A 14,232-nucleotide genomic window follows, 5' to 3' on the forward strand; every position below is an offset into this window, starting at 1 on the left:
CACACACACACACACACACACACACACACACACACACACACACACACACACACACACACCACGGGAGACTTGGAAACACCGTGATGTGGCGCCTGAGGGCCCAAATGACCTGGAGGTCCCAGCCATGCGTCCCTCGGCCTCACGACATACTCCGTCACTGCTGGCCACTCTGACTCCTCCCAAACCCGTTTTCCTGGCCCTTCTGTCCCTTTGCCCGTAACCCTCAGCAGCATCTGTGGACACCCCAGCCCCGCACTTGCCTGACCTGTAAGCAGGAGCCCTGCCTGGCCCCAGGCTGTGTTCTCCGTGAGGATGAGGTCATGCTGGCCTCGTGTGGCCTCCGTGGGCCTAGCTCAGGGCATCTACAGAGAGGAGAGTGCTCAAAAAGGGGGCCCCGTGCTGGTGCCACTCACCTGGTAGGACCCTGAGTGAATGACAGACAATGTAGGCGAGATTCTATTGATTTATTTTTGGCCAGTGGCGTTCGGGGAGCAGAGTGGAGGTGTGGGAGTGGGAAAGGCAGGGGTCACGGGGCGCTGCCGGGAGGAGGGCCTGGGTGAACGGGGAAAGCCCAGGGTGGCCACGAGGGAACTCTCCAGAGTCCTGACCAGCCTCAAGCTTCTGCCACAGGCCTTGTGCAGGGCTGAGAGGAGCTGCACACAAAAGGTCCTTGACATTTCCCAGGATTAAGGAATTAAAGCTCTTCATTTAGATGAACAAAAAACAGTTCCATGCTTTCCAGATGGTAAAATGCCAGATTCTGTTGCTGGCTGCCAGGAGAGTCCAAGCCCAAAGACACCTGAACTGTTCTGTACCCACTTGGTGTGATGTTATTTTCTGCAGGAACAGCCTTGCAGTTAGAGAAACACATCCAAAGACATCTGGGCTCCCAAGAAAACCCAGACAATACCACCTACTTCCCTATCAAAACCGAGGCAACCGCAGGGAAAAGAACAGAGTCTGCAGAGCTGGGAGAGGGCCCTGCCGCCCTGATGCTGGCTGCCTTCTGCCCAGGTCCTGCTGGGTGGGGGAGATGGGGCGTCAGGGCGGAACACATTGCTCTCGGGCGCCTTCTGGGGATCACCGGAGGTGCCACTGGGCCTCTCAGGACACGGGGGAATGTTTCAGGTCGTGGGACCATGATTCTATGCCAGCACGTCACGGCTGCCCAAGAGGCACTGCTGGGTGGTGGTAATTTTGGGTACGGCTCACTTTGTGCCCGGGTGGGGCGGTCATATGCCCGGACAGAACTGAAGATGGCTGTCGCTTCGGTGGGAGCACGTGGGTTGTTGTGGCAGCTGGTCTTTGGATTACCTCACTAAGAACACGTAACGTCAAGCGGGCTGTATGTATATATTTGGCCATGGATTCTGAGTTCCGTGTCCCTTCCCCCGTAGGGTAACAGCAGCTATCACTCACTGAGCACTTCCTCTGGGCAACCACAGTGCCAAGCACTTCTTAAGCTTTATCATCATGCAGAATCCTCACGATATGTACCCCACAAAGTAGGTTCTTTTTTTCTTTTTTTAAAATATTTTTAAGTGTTTATTTATTCTTGAGAGAGAGAGAGAGAGAGCAAGCAGGGGAAGGGCAGAGAGAGAGGGAGACACAGAATCTGAAGCAGCTCCGGGCTCCGAGCTGTCAGCACAGAGCCCGACGCGGGGCTCGAACCACAGACTGTTAGATCATGACCTGAGCCGAAGTCGGACGCTTCACCGACTGAGCCCCCCAGGTGCAGGGGAGAGCCGGTTGCACATCCAGTCCCGGCCGACCCCTGAGCCCGAGTCTTCTCTACTGTGTCCACAGTGAAGAGACTGCGAAGAGGTGACAGTGAAGACAAGAGGAGACATGAGGAGGGGTCAGCGAGGCGGGAGATGGGCCGGGGGAGGAGAGCTCCCCTAGGAGAGGACAGCGGTCACTGCGGACGAGCACCCGAGGGAAGTCGGGGGAGCCACGGACTGGAGGCGCCCCGTGCACTCCATGCCTGTCGACTCAACCTCCCACCACTTCTCTGAGGCGAGTATTCGTCTGATCTCCATCTTTCTTACACACGGGGAAACTGAGGCAAGTCAGGCCACAGAGGGAGTAGCGGTCACCTGGCAGAACGGCTCTCAGTCACTGTGCCGGACTGCCAGTCTCTGGAAGGGTCACTGCGGGAAATGCTGACCGGGGCCCGAGACTGGGGGGGGGGGGGGGGGGGGGCGGCGAGGCAGCCTGGTGGCCCGTGGGAACAGGGCTGGGAAATGCGGGGGGGCCGGGCTTCCCGGAAGCACTTGCCGGATTCTGGCCTGGAGCGCACGGAGCCCCGGGCCACCCGTCAGGAAGAAGCCGGCTACAGAGATGAGGCCGACTCCCTGCCTCCTCTAACGGCAGAGAGCCGAGAACCGCCTCCAGCAGGGTGGGCCGCGCCCTCCCGCTCCACCCCCGCCGCGGAACGGCGTACGAGCAGGTACCCGGACAAGGCTCTCGGGCATTACCACGCTCGGCGGTGGCGGAGGGCGCCTTGTGGAGGACGGTATCGGGCTGTCGCGAGGGGGAAATGAACGATCGAATCTGTTCTGTGGCTACTCGCACGTGCCCCTTGCAAGAAAAGGTGGTGATGAAACAGTACTCAAGCAGTAGGCGGACAGTGATGATCCGTCCCGCCACTCCCAGCGCCCAGGGCCCCTCGGGCTGGCGCGCCACAACATCCGCTCCCGTCTTCCTTCTGCTTATCCAACCCGCTCAATACGGCCCGGCTCTCGGCTCGGGAAAGGCTGCCCTCGGGGACGACCCTGGAATCGTCTGCCACCGCTCCTTCCCTGAAGCGAGTCGATGGCCCGGTCCTGGCTCCCGCAGGCCTTCCTCTGGCACCGCCCCTGGTCTGGGGTCGGCCCGCTGGCCCTCGCACCCCGTTTTATCTTTCTGGGAGCGCCAGGGCACACGAGGCAGCAACGGGAGGCACAGGAACACAGTGCCAAATGCCGCAGTTCGTTCTGCGACCGCACGGCCCGGGGAGGGCCGCGCTTTCCTCTGAAGCCTCTGGAACGATGACTGTGGACTCCGAGCTGGGCATTCCGCGGGCTACGGCTTCTGTGCTTCCCTCCGAGTGGAAACGCCGCGAAGGATGCGCCAGCCCCCGTGGTACGATCTCTCCCGTCCCCACCTGCCCGTCTCGGCTGCACACGCGCCCCCACCTCTCAGCCTCCCCGCCGGGACTTAACGCAGGAAGTAGCCGCAGATTTGCTCGCACTCTTCCTAAGTGCCGGGATGAAAACGCACACGGTTTTGAAACGAGGAGGCTAAAGATCAAAACGGTGGCTGCCCCTGCAGAGTTTAAATGTCAGGAGAAGACGAACACGCCTGAAACCCTTCCTGGCTCTTTGTGCTTCTGCCCTTTCAGACGGCCCCCCATTCCTAAGTCCCATTCTCCGAGTCTGCTCTGCTGGAGACGGGCCGGCTATAAAAAGCCTCTTCGCCCTAGGACGAAGCGCACAGAGCCTCCGGGGCACCGCAGGAAATGACAGGAGCCTGTCGGCAGCCGTGGCCCCACAGCACGCTGTCCCCAGCCCTCCGCCGGGGGGAAGGGGTCTAATGAGGAAGAGGGAAAGGGCCTACTGACAGACCCCGCTGCAGACAAAAGGCAGGCCACATTTCGATTCACGTGGGGGGACTTGCGACAGGACCTCGTGTGCCTGTCTTTGACCCAGGGAGTCCCGTGCACGCGGCCTGAGGAGGATTTGACAGGCGTGTGCTTCTATTCTCTTAGCTCCTGACATTATCTTCCGGGAATAAAAAGGCAAGTGTGAGCTCCGCGCAGCTCTGTGAAGCAGCCCCCCTCCCACCACCTTGCTTTGTCACATCGAGGGCAAGACCCGGGAGGGGTCCCACCTTCCCAGCACGCCTCTCTCTGCGGCCGCCGCGGCTGCTTGCGGGCAGGGAAATACACAATCCACGGTAACTGCCACCACATGGCGAAGGAAGTCCTGGCGCTCTGCGGCACGGCGATGCTGGGAGAGGGTGCCTCCCGCCGTTCGAGGAGGCCGGGGCCGGCGGCACACAGCTGCGGCACCTGTCACCACGGGCGCTGTTTTCTGCCGGGGAGAGCCCCTCTTACCGATGACCAAGGATGCTCCTTGACCGTGTCACTCTCGTCTGAAAATGCACTCTGCTCCTGATTCGGGTCCGGCCTTTCCGGACAGTGGGGATAACTCGCCCTCCCCTGCCTGGTCCGCCTGCGTGGGTGTCAGAGGGCCGACGCCAGGCAGGAGGGGACGTTTTCCACGGCACTGTCAGTTGCTCTCTGGGGACTGCTACCAGGAACGTCGATCGGGGACACCCGAAATCTAAGTGGGTGGACAAGCAGCAAATAGGATTCTGAGACAAAGCGGAGACTAAAAGGCAGAGTTTAGAAGTGTTGCCCCCTAACTCTTCTCTGTTGGCATTCTGAGTCTGAAATGCCAAACAGCATCCCAAAAATCACACCAGATCCTCAGAACCCGCGGCCAAGCGGCCCCAGCTTTGCTCTATCGTGCGGTGTGTCCCCCGTCCCCCAACGCGGCCTGAGACTCACACAGAAAAAGAAGCACGGTACCGTCCTGCCCCTTCGTGAGCGAGGCCACACTATGTGTCCCCATCCTCCCCACCAGCGTCTCCCGCAAACACAGGACTTTTTAAACAACACCCCAAACCCTTTCCACGTGATGATGATTAGTTAAAAGCTTCACTGGTAAAAGACTGAGCTTAATTCTGTACTATTTTCCAGTATCTTCCTTACACTGACAGCAAACAGACAATGTTTTAGTCGGGAAGCCAGAGGACTCTTTCACCCGCAAACCCTTACCTGCCCCTGGAACAGGAAAAGGACTCTTCACTCCCTGTAATCAGAGGGTACCATCACCTATCCCCAAATCACGGCTCGTTAACTGAGTACAGGTCAGTATCAGAGGTCAAGTCCATTTAGGTAACAACAGTCGAAGGTACGGACGACAAGGAGCGTCACAAAGGGCTCTGCCCACATACGACGCGCCGATCAGCAGTTGAGGTAAAACCCCCATCCCTACACGCGCGTCCGCTTCTCCTGCTTCAGACACGTTACATAAACTACGAGGGAGGAACTGGGGAGGGGGTGCTGCTCCACGTCTCTGGCTAGACTAATATCACATTTTAGACACTGCTTCTGTGTGTGTTTGTGGTTTTAAACAAATACAAAGAGTGCTTGGCAGGTTATTTTTAGGGGAGGTAGAATAAAAAAAACACAGCACTGTCTCTCCACACCTATGCCTCGCCAAATCTGTGTCTCACACATTTTACAACTTCCTAATAAACTTTACGCTCGCATTCAAAAATACTTAATACTACACAGAACATTAAAATACACACACACACACACACATATATGCAAAGGCAAGCATGCGCAAGCCCTTGTCACACGGGGTATTTGTATGGAAACTGGACCATTGTCAAAAGGCCAGGTTATGGTCTGCAATGCTCATGGCTCCCCGAAGCCACCGCCTGCCTGTGCGGAGCCCGGGGAAGGGAGCTCATCGCAATACCACAGAGGGACACCAAGAGGAAGCAGGTTAAGAAAACAAAACCACTTTAATGCTCCTCACTATCGAGGCGACACACAGCGCAAGATAATGACGGCTGTCCTTTCTCTTTAGAAAGCTTTTCCACAGCTGCTGGGGGAAAAACTGACGAACGCAGTCAGCCTGGATAAAGTCGGCACTCAAGGCTGAGACCTTACGCATGCTCAACAAGTACGTGCCGCAGGTATGGTCGCTTAGATAAGGACGCTACGACTCACGTGCAGCTGTCCGCACTACAGCCTGCCCGTGACCACACACATTTTCCTGCAGGCTCTGGGCCGAGAGTCGGCGGCTCTTTTCTCCATTCTCCTTCTAGCTAGCTCAGCTGGGTAAAGGAGTGTTAGAGGAGTCAAGGCCATGATTTTCTTTTTAAAATAAACTCAATTTTGGACTAGAAAAGTTACAACGATGGTGCACGCAGCTCCCACGTACCCCTGGCCCAGTTTCCCCCTGTTAATATCCTTCACGACCGGGTACCCTTGGCACAACTAAGAAACCAGCATTGGTTACTTACTATTGATTCAACTCATTTTCTCATTAACATCCTCTTTTTGTTTCAGGATCCAACCCAGGATTGCATGTTCTATTTGACTGTGATAAGGTCGTGAAGCTTTAGGGGCGCCTGGGTGGCTCAGTCGGTTAAGCGTCTCACTTCGGCTCAGGTCATGATCTCACGGTTCATGGGTTTGAGCCCCGGGTAGGGTTCTGTGCTGACAGCTCGGAGCCTGGGGCCTGCTTCGGATTCTGTGTCTCCCTCTCTCTCCGCCCTCCCCTGCTCATACTATCTATCTCTCAAAAAAAAACATTAAAAAAGAAAAAAAAAAAAAAGATCGTGAAACTTTAACGCTTTTACAGGCTCCCTAAATGTGTGGTGTTGCGTCTCAGACCCCTCTCCTAGCCCCAGGCATCTGTCCTATCTTAGCCTTTCATGTACAAGGGTCCAGGGAACGACGTGAAGTGATGTATTAAACACCATTAGAGGGCTGGTCCATTATGCTGCTTTGATACAAAAGCCTTAAGCTCACTGCTTAATGGGGACGGGGTCTCCTTTCGAGGTGATGAAAAGGTTTTGGGAGTAGAGGGTTCCACAGCACCACAAAGGTTCTACAAATCACAGAATTGTGTTAATTTTATGTTGTGTGAATTTCACCTGCATTACAAAAAAAAAAAAAAAAAAAAAAAAAAAACAACAAACCTCTGTGCTCTCCCTCTAAGCTACCTGGCATCCCTTGGACGCAACTATGACTCAAGTGGAAATGATGTGGGCTCAGCTTTCAAAACCGTGTCCCTCCTCCGCACCAATCCCTTCAATGGAATCGAGAATAAGATCCAAATTCTGCAGCAGGACCTAGAGGCACCTGCCCAGCCTGGGCTCTGCCTCTCTGCTCCACTGCACGCTCCGATGGCCCAGGCTTCCGATGGTTCTTAGAACGTGCTCCTCAACACCAGGTTTCTGGGCTGCCGCTTCCGTGGCCCGCCAAGCGTCTCCCGTGGCTCTCCGCACGACCGGCGCGTCTCATGAGGTGCCCGTCCTGTTAGGTTTTGCCCCATAAAGTCCTCCTGGCACCGCCCCAATGAGAGGGGCCCCTCCTGTTCTGGATTTCGGGCCCTCATTAACAACCTAGAGTCATCATCTTCCTCGTCTGTCTCATTTTCCCTTGTATCCCTAGCACCTCGCGTGGTGCCTGGCACATGGCAAAAGGGGCTCAACAAATAGCTGTTGCTGAGCCCGATGAGGCAGCAGAGGAAATTGCAACCGACTCCATCATGTCCACTGCCGAATGAAAGCAGAGACGGGGGGTGGCTGAGGGCAGGGGAAAGTAGCTGGTACCCCGCAGGGGAACCGGCTGGGGCGCTGTGGGGGGGGTGGTGCGGGGAGCCCACGTAAGCCCCAGGTGCCGAGCTGCTCCGGGGAAGGGCCCCTTCCACCATCAGAAGCTGGGAGAGGATCTTCTGTAGTCACATTGCCTTTCTTCCGACATTTCCCAAACACCATTTCATGGGGAAGCCCGACATTGGAAAAAGAAGTCACCAGAGTGTTAGGTGGGGGTGGGGGTAGGGTGAAGACGGGGCCAGCCTGCCTCTCTCAGCCTGTGCTAGGCACCTGCGTAGACCACAGGGCTCTGAAGAACGGAGCTCAAAAACTGGGTTAGCTTGGAACTCAAAAGCCTCTGTGTTTTTTTTTTCTTTTTTTTTTTTTTTTTTAAGGTCTGATTTCTGTACAGGAAAACTCACCCTTTGTAGGTGTGAGAGAACAGGAAAAAATACATGTATTTTTTTCATCTCCGTCCCTGGTTCCTGGCATAGAGCTCCTGAAACCCTAAGCGACAGAGTGCTAGGGGTATCCCTCGCTCTAATGAGGGCACCATGGGTGGGCACCTGGATGGGGGCTGGTCACCAGAAAGACCAAGCCATGATCAGAGTAATTAGAGGCTTAGAATTTTCCGTCCCATCCCCCATCCTCCAGAGAAAGGGAGTGGGGCTGGAAACAGAGTTAATGATCGAGTATGTCTGCGTGAGGGGGCCTCCATGAACTCCCAGCAGCACAGGGGCGCTGCGCTGGCTCAGTTGGTGGACTCTTGATCTCAAGAGTTGTGAGTTCGAGCCCCACACTGGGTGTAGAGATTACTTAAAAATAAAATCTTGGGGCCCCTGGGTGGCTCAGTCAGTTAAGCATCCGACTTCGGCTCAGGTCACGATCTCACGGTTCGTGGGTTCGAGCCCCGCATCAGGCTCTGTGCTGACAGCTCGGAGCCTGGAGCCTGTTTCAGATTCTGTGTCTCCCTCTCTCTCTGCCCCTCCCCCACTCGTGCTCTGTCTCCCTCTGTCTCAAAAATAAATAGACATTAAAAAATTAAAAAAAAAAAGAAAGAAAGAAAGAAAGAAAAGAAAAGAAAATCTTAAAATCCCAGTAGTACAGGGCTCGGGGCGCTTCCAGACTGGCCAACACAACCCCAGAAGGGTGATGTGCCCCCACTCCACAGGGACAGAAGCGTCCGTGCTTGAGACCCTCCCAGACCTTGCCCTGTGTGCCTCTTCATCTGGCTGTTCACCTGTATCCTTTCTCGGGTCCTTTGATAAACCGGGAGGAGCTAAGTAGGCATGTCCCTGAGTTGGGCGAGCTGCTCTGGCGAATTAACAGATGGGCGCTGGGGAACCTCTAATCTACGGCTGGTAGCACAGAAGCACGGGTGATAACCCAAACTTGTCACTGTGGTATCTCCAGGTACACAGTGTCAGACTGAGCTAAGCTGTAGGGCACCCAGCTGGGGTCCGGGACTTGCCTGTTATTGTGGGGCAAACCCCCACACGTCTGGTGACCAGAAGAGGCAGAAGTGAAGTGTTTTATGTGCCCAGTAAAGGCGACTCACTGGAGACAAACATAGGAGGGAAGGACTGGGGTGTCCCCTGTATAGGAAGGAAAACGCAGGTCTTCCTCTAGGGTAGGTATACGGTTCCAGGAGTTTGGAAACATAATAGTGTGCAATCACCACCACAATTAAGATTCAGAATATTTCCATCACCCTAACACATCTCCTCTTGCCCCTTTGGGGACAATCTCTTGCCCTTACTCCTAGCCCCTGGAAACCACTGGTCTGATTTCTGTCCCTAAGGTTTTCTCTTTTCTAGAATGTCATATAAGTGGAATCGTATCGTGAGCAACCTTTTGTGTCTGGCTTTTTTCATTAAACACACACACACACACACACACACACACACACACACACACACACAAAACAATCCTCTAACTTAAGACCAATGTTTATACTTTAAAGCATTCACATTTCTCTTACTGCCTCATGAGTAAGAAGCAAAAAATAAAGCTTACCTTCTGGAAAACTTGATAGTTGGATTTGGACCATATATCAAGCTGGGGAGGAAAGAAAGAAAAGCATCATCAGCATCGCTTTTAGAATTTTGGACTTCAAGAGATGACGCTGTAACCCCTGCTATACCTGTCAGCTTGAAATAATAAACGTGATTACGGAATAACAGAACCATGGCATTGCACAGGCATCTCAAATGTCCTGCTTGACTTTCATCTTTCTCAGCCTGTCAGTGATTTAAGGAAGCCAACAGAAGGGACACAGAGAAGTCAGTTGGAGCCACCTGCTGCATCCAAGGCCACATGAGCCGAGCTTCTGGCTCACTCTTCTAACCTGGACTCCTACCATGGTTCTCTTGAATGCCAATGTCAATCCTGCCTCAGGACCTTTACACTTGCTGTACCCTTTGCCTGAAATCCTCACATGGCTCCTCGTAGCTCTCCGCAGCTCAAATGTCACCTTATTAGAGAGTCCTATCCCAGTTACCATGTCTAAGATATTATTTCCACACGTGCTATCTTGATTCTCTTGGTCTTTTTAAAAATTTGAAATTTTCATTGTGCTTAAAACTGTCTGGAACTTTTTTTTTAAGTTTATTTAAGAGAGAGAGGGAGAGCAGGGGAGGAGCAGAGAGAGGGAGAGGGAGAGAGGGAGAGAAGGAGAGAGGGAGGGAGGGAGGGAGGGAGGGAGGGAGAGAGAGAGAGAGAGAAAGAGAGAGAGAGAATCCCAAGCCGGCTCTGAGCTATCAGCACAGAGCCCAATGTGGGGCTCGATCCAATCAACTGTGAGGTCATGACTTGAGCTGAAATCAAGAGTCGGACGCTCAATCGAATGAGCTACCCAGGCGCCCCCAGCCTGGAACGTTCTTTTGCTCATGTTGTCCTGATGTGGGACCTAGCATGTCATAGACATCAGTAGGTCTTTGCCGAGTGGAGGAAAGCTAGCAGCTTCCAGCTGCTGAGGACCTGTTCCATGCCAAGCACCACCCTGGGCCCCCCATATGCACTCTCACTTAATCCCTGGAATAAGCCAGTGTGGCTGGTCCCACTAGCAACCTTGCTTTCCAGGATGAGACAATGGTTCGGAGCCATCTGATTGCCTGTGGTAATCGGGAGGGGCTTACTTATGGATGGTCTCCCCTTGTGGTGCTCAAACTTGGCTGAAGCCAGAAGCTGCGGGGCTTTTTTGTTTTTGTTTTTTGTTTTTGATGTACAGATTCCTTGGTTCCTCCCCAGGAGTGTCTGAATTAGCAGTTTTACAAGTGGGCCTGAGAATCTGTTCATTTGTCTGTCTGTTTTAGCTTTGCTTCCCAAACGGTGACACAACTGTGGTGGCCGGTCAGGCCAGGGACCCTTGATCTTGCACACCCCTCCTTCACAAACGAGGGAGCAGGAGATCCCGGCTAGGGCTTGGAGTAAGCCCAGGCCAGTCCTCCTCTGGCTCTACCTGATCTTGCACAGGGCACTTCGGTGGCTTATTCTAATCAGAAGGATTTTTGTTTTACAGTTTTGTTATGATGAATCGAGTCAATGCATTCTCATTGTTTCATGAGTTTAGAACAAATTAAGTATAGCAAAAAGACAATGACCCCCAACACAGTGCTGGCTCAAGCATAGTGCAGATTAAAAGATGGGCTGTCAGTATGTCCCCTGGGTATGTCCCCCTCCAACTCTAATACAGGAGTTCAAGAGCTGAACAAACTGAAACAGCTGGTCAATGGGCCTCTTGGAACCTGCCTTTGGGGTTGGCCACTGGTCAAGGTAGAAGCCTGAGATATGACTGCATGGCCTATAGGTTGTGTTATTGATTTTGGAGCACCTGGGAACAAGAGAAGCAATCAGATGGGACGATTCCTCCAAGAAGACAGGGAGTGGAGTGTTTTGCTTGGCTGGACCACTTCAGGGTTTTGTTTTGTTCTGAGGAAAACACCAAAACCTGCTTTTCTGAAAATGGTCCTTGGAAATCAAAAGGTAGTCTGTGAGCTGGCATGCATTCGGTTCTGCCCGGCTTCTTCCTGTTCAGAATTAGTTTCATGTAAACTTTGCCGTGTTTGAGAACTTTCAGGCCAAGGAGGAGGCGGAGAGGATTCTGAGGAAGCCCTTTGGCCCCCTGCGTGGCTCCTGCTGGAGAGGGCAGGCTCAGCTGACCCAAGCCCAGGAAAAGGACTGGAAGAACACCGCCTGAACGTTCACTCGAATTGGCCCACCCCTCCCCGTTCCCTCTGCTGTTACCAGCTCCTTCCCGGTTTCCACAGACGCCCCTAACTGACCCTGCTCCTTCTACTCTGGCTCAGCTGCTCTCCAGAAAGGAGGTATCAATGTTCAGTCACTGTCCCCTGCCCACCCCCCACCTCCACTTAAACCACTTGATTAAAAAAAAAAATCTTTAGGCGTTAGAATTTTAATTTGGCAGGTTAGCAATTTGTAGGGGGAAAAGTGACATGTTACCTCCAGGTAACTCCGAAGGAAACCTCAGAAGAACTCTACGAAATGAATTCCCCACACTGTCCATTGTGGGGAAGAAAAGCGGCCGGCCAGCCGGTCGTGCCTAGGGGAAGTCAGGTCCCTGCTGGGTTCTCAGGGCCACAGTGTAGCCCAGGGCTTTAAAATCCTGCACTTACAGATTATTCAGAGAGGGCAGAACGAATAAGAATGATTTTTTTTTTTTTTTTTTTTTTTGTAGCTCTTAGCTCTACCAAATCACTGCCAAGACGACAGGGAGATGCCAAAGATTCTAAATCTACATTTTAGGGAGAAAAGCATCAGTGTCTCTACTTGGAACTGATGTCGTTCTCCTTCCATTTGAAGCCCACAGATGTTTCTTCCGAGGTTCTCCACGGTTTATCCCTCCTGCCTGCCTGTTCCCATCAGACGTAGGCAGACTAAGACATAAACACAGGGCCATGGAAAGAGAGACAAGGAAGAAGCTGCACAGAAACCAAAAAGTTCTAGTTTTTATTTAAAAGAGACAATTAAAAGAAAAAAAACTCTTCGGTATCTGCAGACTGTTTTAGTGGAGAAATTATCTAGGGAGAAATACGCACAAGTTTAATTAAGAGGTGGACTCTCTAGCCTGTGGCTTCTCAAAACACACCATGCTCATTCAAAGTGAGCACACTGCTCTTTTCGAAAGGTGGTTTAAATATATTATTCAGGACCCTAGGGAATAGCTCCAACCATCTGGGAACGAAGGATGTCAGGCGATACAGCCTATGTAACAGGTGCACACGGGTAAGAAAGGGATCCGATGACAATGGGTCCCCGCGTTGCTGCAAAGGCACAGCAGGCAGTTTGTAACTTGATTTTCTGCTAGATTTATGCCAAAGAAAGCCACTGAAGTGAGTGTTCTGGAGTCAGTGCCCTGCCTTTCCTCGGGGCCAGGAAGATTTCAGAAATTCATTTCAGGGAACCAGGACGGATCCAAGTGAATATTTATTAGCTTCAGCTTATTTGCTGCAGAGGCAGGCATGGCTACCAATTTTTTACTGGCTGTGATATTCAAAAAGGAGCCTTCTGGAAGCTGTAAACTTTCAGCCTGATGAATGGGAAATTATTCTGCACTACAGGGAAAGAAATTAAAGCACCCCTCAGTATTCTGGGCGAGCATTAGAAAAACCTTAAAATGGAAAAGCCAACATTATGGTAATTGGTGGCTGAATCTGCAGCCTTAGGAGTAGCCTCTGGGCCTCTGGGGATTGGAATGAGTATTTGAGGGGTAGGAGGGTGCTCTATTCTTGGGTAAAATGGAAACAAACCCCACAGACGATCAACTGCTCCAGCATAGACACATCTGCTCTCAGGTTCGACATCAAGACGTCAAAGGGCCTCTCGACTAATGAGAATGGTGACAATCAGCTGAGTTACCAAAGAGAACACTCAGCACGCCCAACATCGGAAGGCGAGGACACAGCAGCTATGGTCACTGACCCCCGCCATCGGCACCTCTAGCACACCCAGCGAGGGCAGACGCCATTCGCGAAGGACCATGCATTTGGTCCGCACGATACCTGCGTGACCTTTCTAAATGCTTCCAGAGTTCCGGACGAGGATGATAAAACCATTCCCGACTCACAGAGGAGGAAACTGAGGCTCACAGAAGTTAAGTAACCTGCCCAACACCACACAATGAGTATGTGGTGGAAAATTCAAAACCAGGCCTGTCCCCAGAGGCCCAGCTGTCAACCTGGAGGACCGCCTATCGGCTAGAATCCAGGAGTGCCGACTGCTAGCACCCCTGAGCTGTCGTGGCTGTTGCGGGGGGCGGGGGGCACACTCTTGCGAAGTTCAGTAGGACAAGTCTGCTTCGAGGCCTGCTCATGTGACAGTCATCGCCACTGAAGTGAAAACTTCTGGCAGCTTATCGGGAAGTTACCAATTCTTCATTTCCAAAAAAACAGTACAAGATACTATAAATTATCTAAAATGGACAATTCCAAAGAAAACGTAGAAAGCCTCACGAGGGTCTTCCAACTTTTAAAGCTTTTATTTATTAGCAGCTTCACCTTGCCAGGTCAACAGGTGATGAGTCTGTGGGGGTGGAGGGCCACAGGCCAGCAGCGGTCCTACACTTCTCCGTGACTGTCCCGGTTTTCCAAACCATCAGCTTCTACGTGGTCCCCTTCTTAATGTGCCCACTCTTCCCCGGAGAATACAGAGGGGGGCAAGTCTTCCCAAAGAGAGTGGCGGTACAGGTCTGCCGCTCAACTTTTCACTTGCCATCAGGACAGACGTTTGTTGCCAAAAACTGCTGAAAGCACAACTCCGGGGTACCCTCTGCATGCGAATTACACCGGATCCCCTTCCCCGGCTTCCCCCCTTCCCCCATAAGCAACAAGA

The 14,232-nt window shown here is 52.8% G+C and overlaps 1 protein-coding gene across 1 annotated transcript in view; it reads right to left on the bottom strand.

Moving 5' to 3' along the window:
• Nucleotides 1-14,232, bottom strand: part of MED27 (mediator complex subunit 27) — a 202,107-nt gene that overhangs the window by 13,003 nt on the left and 174,872 nt on the right. The window contains exon 6 of the mRNA XM_049638414.1: nt 9,400-9,441. Within this exon, the coding sequence (XP_049494371.1) occupies nt 9,400-9,441 (42 nt within the window). The remainder of the gene's footprint in view (nt 1-9,399; nt 9,442-14,232) is intronic.

The sequence above is a fragment of the Panthera uncia genome, chromosome D4 (genome assembly GCF_023721935.1).
Source record: "Panthera uncia isolate 11264 chromosome D4, Puncia_PCG_1.0, whole genome shotgun sequence".
In the NCBI taxonomy this organism is placed as follows: Eukaryota; Metazoa; Chordata; class Mammalia; order Carnivora; family Felidae; genus Panthera; species Panthera uncia.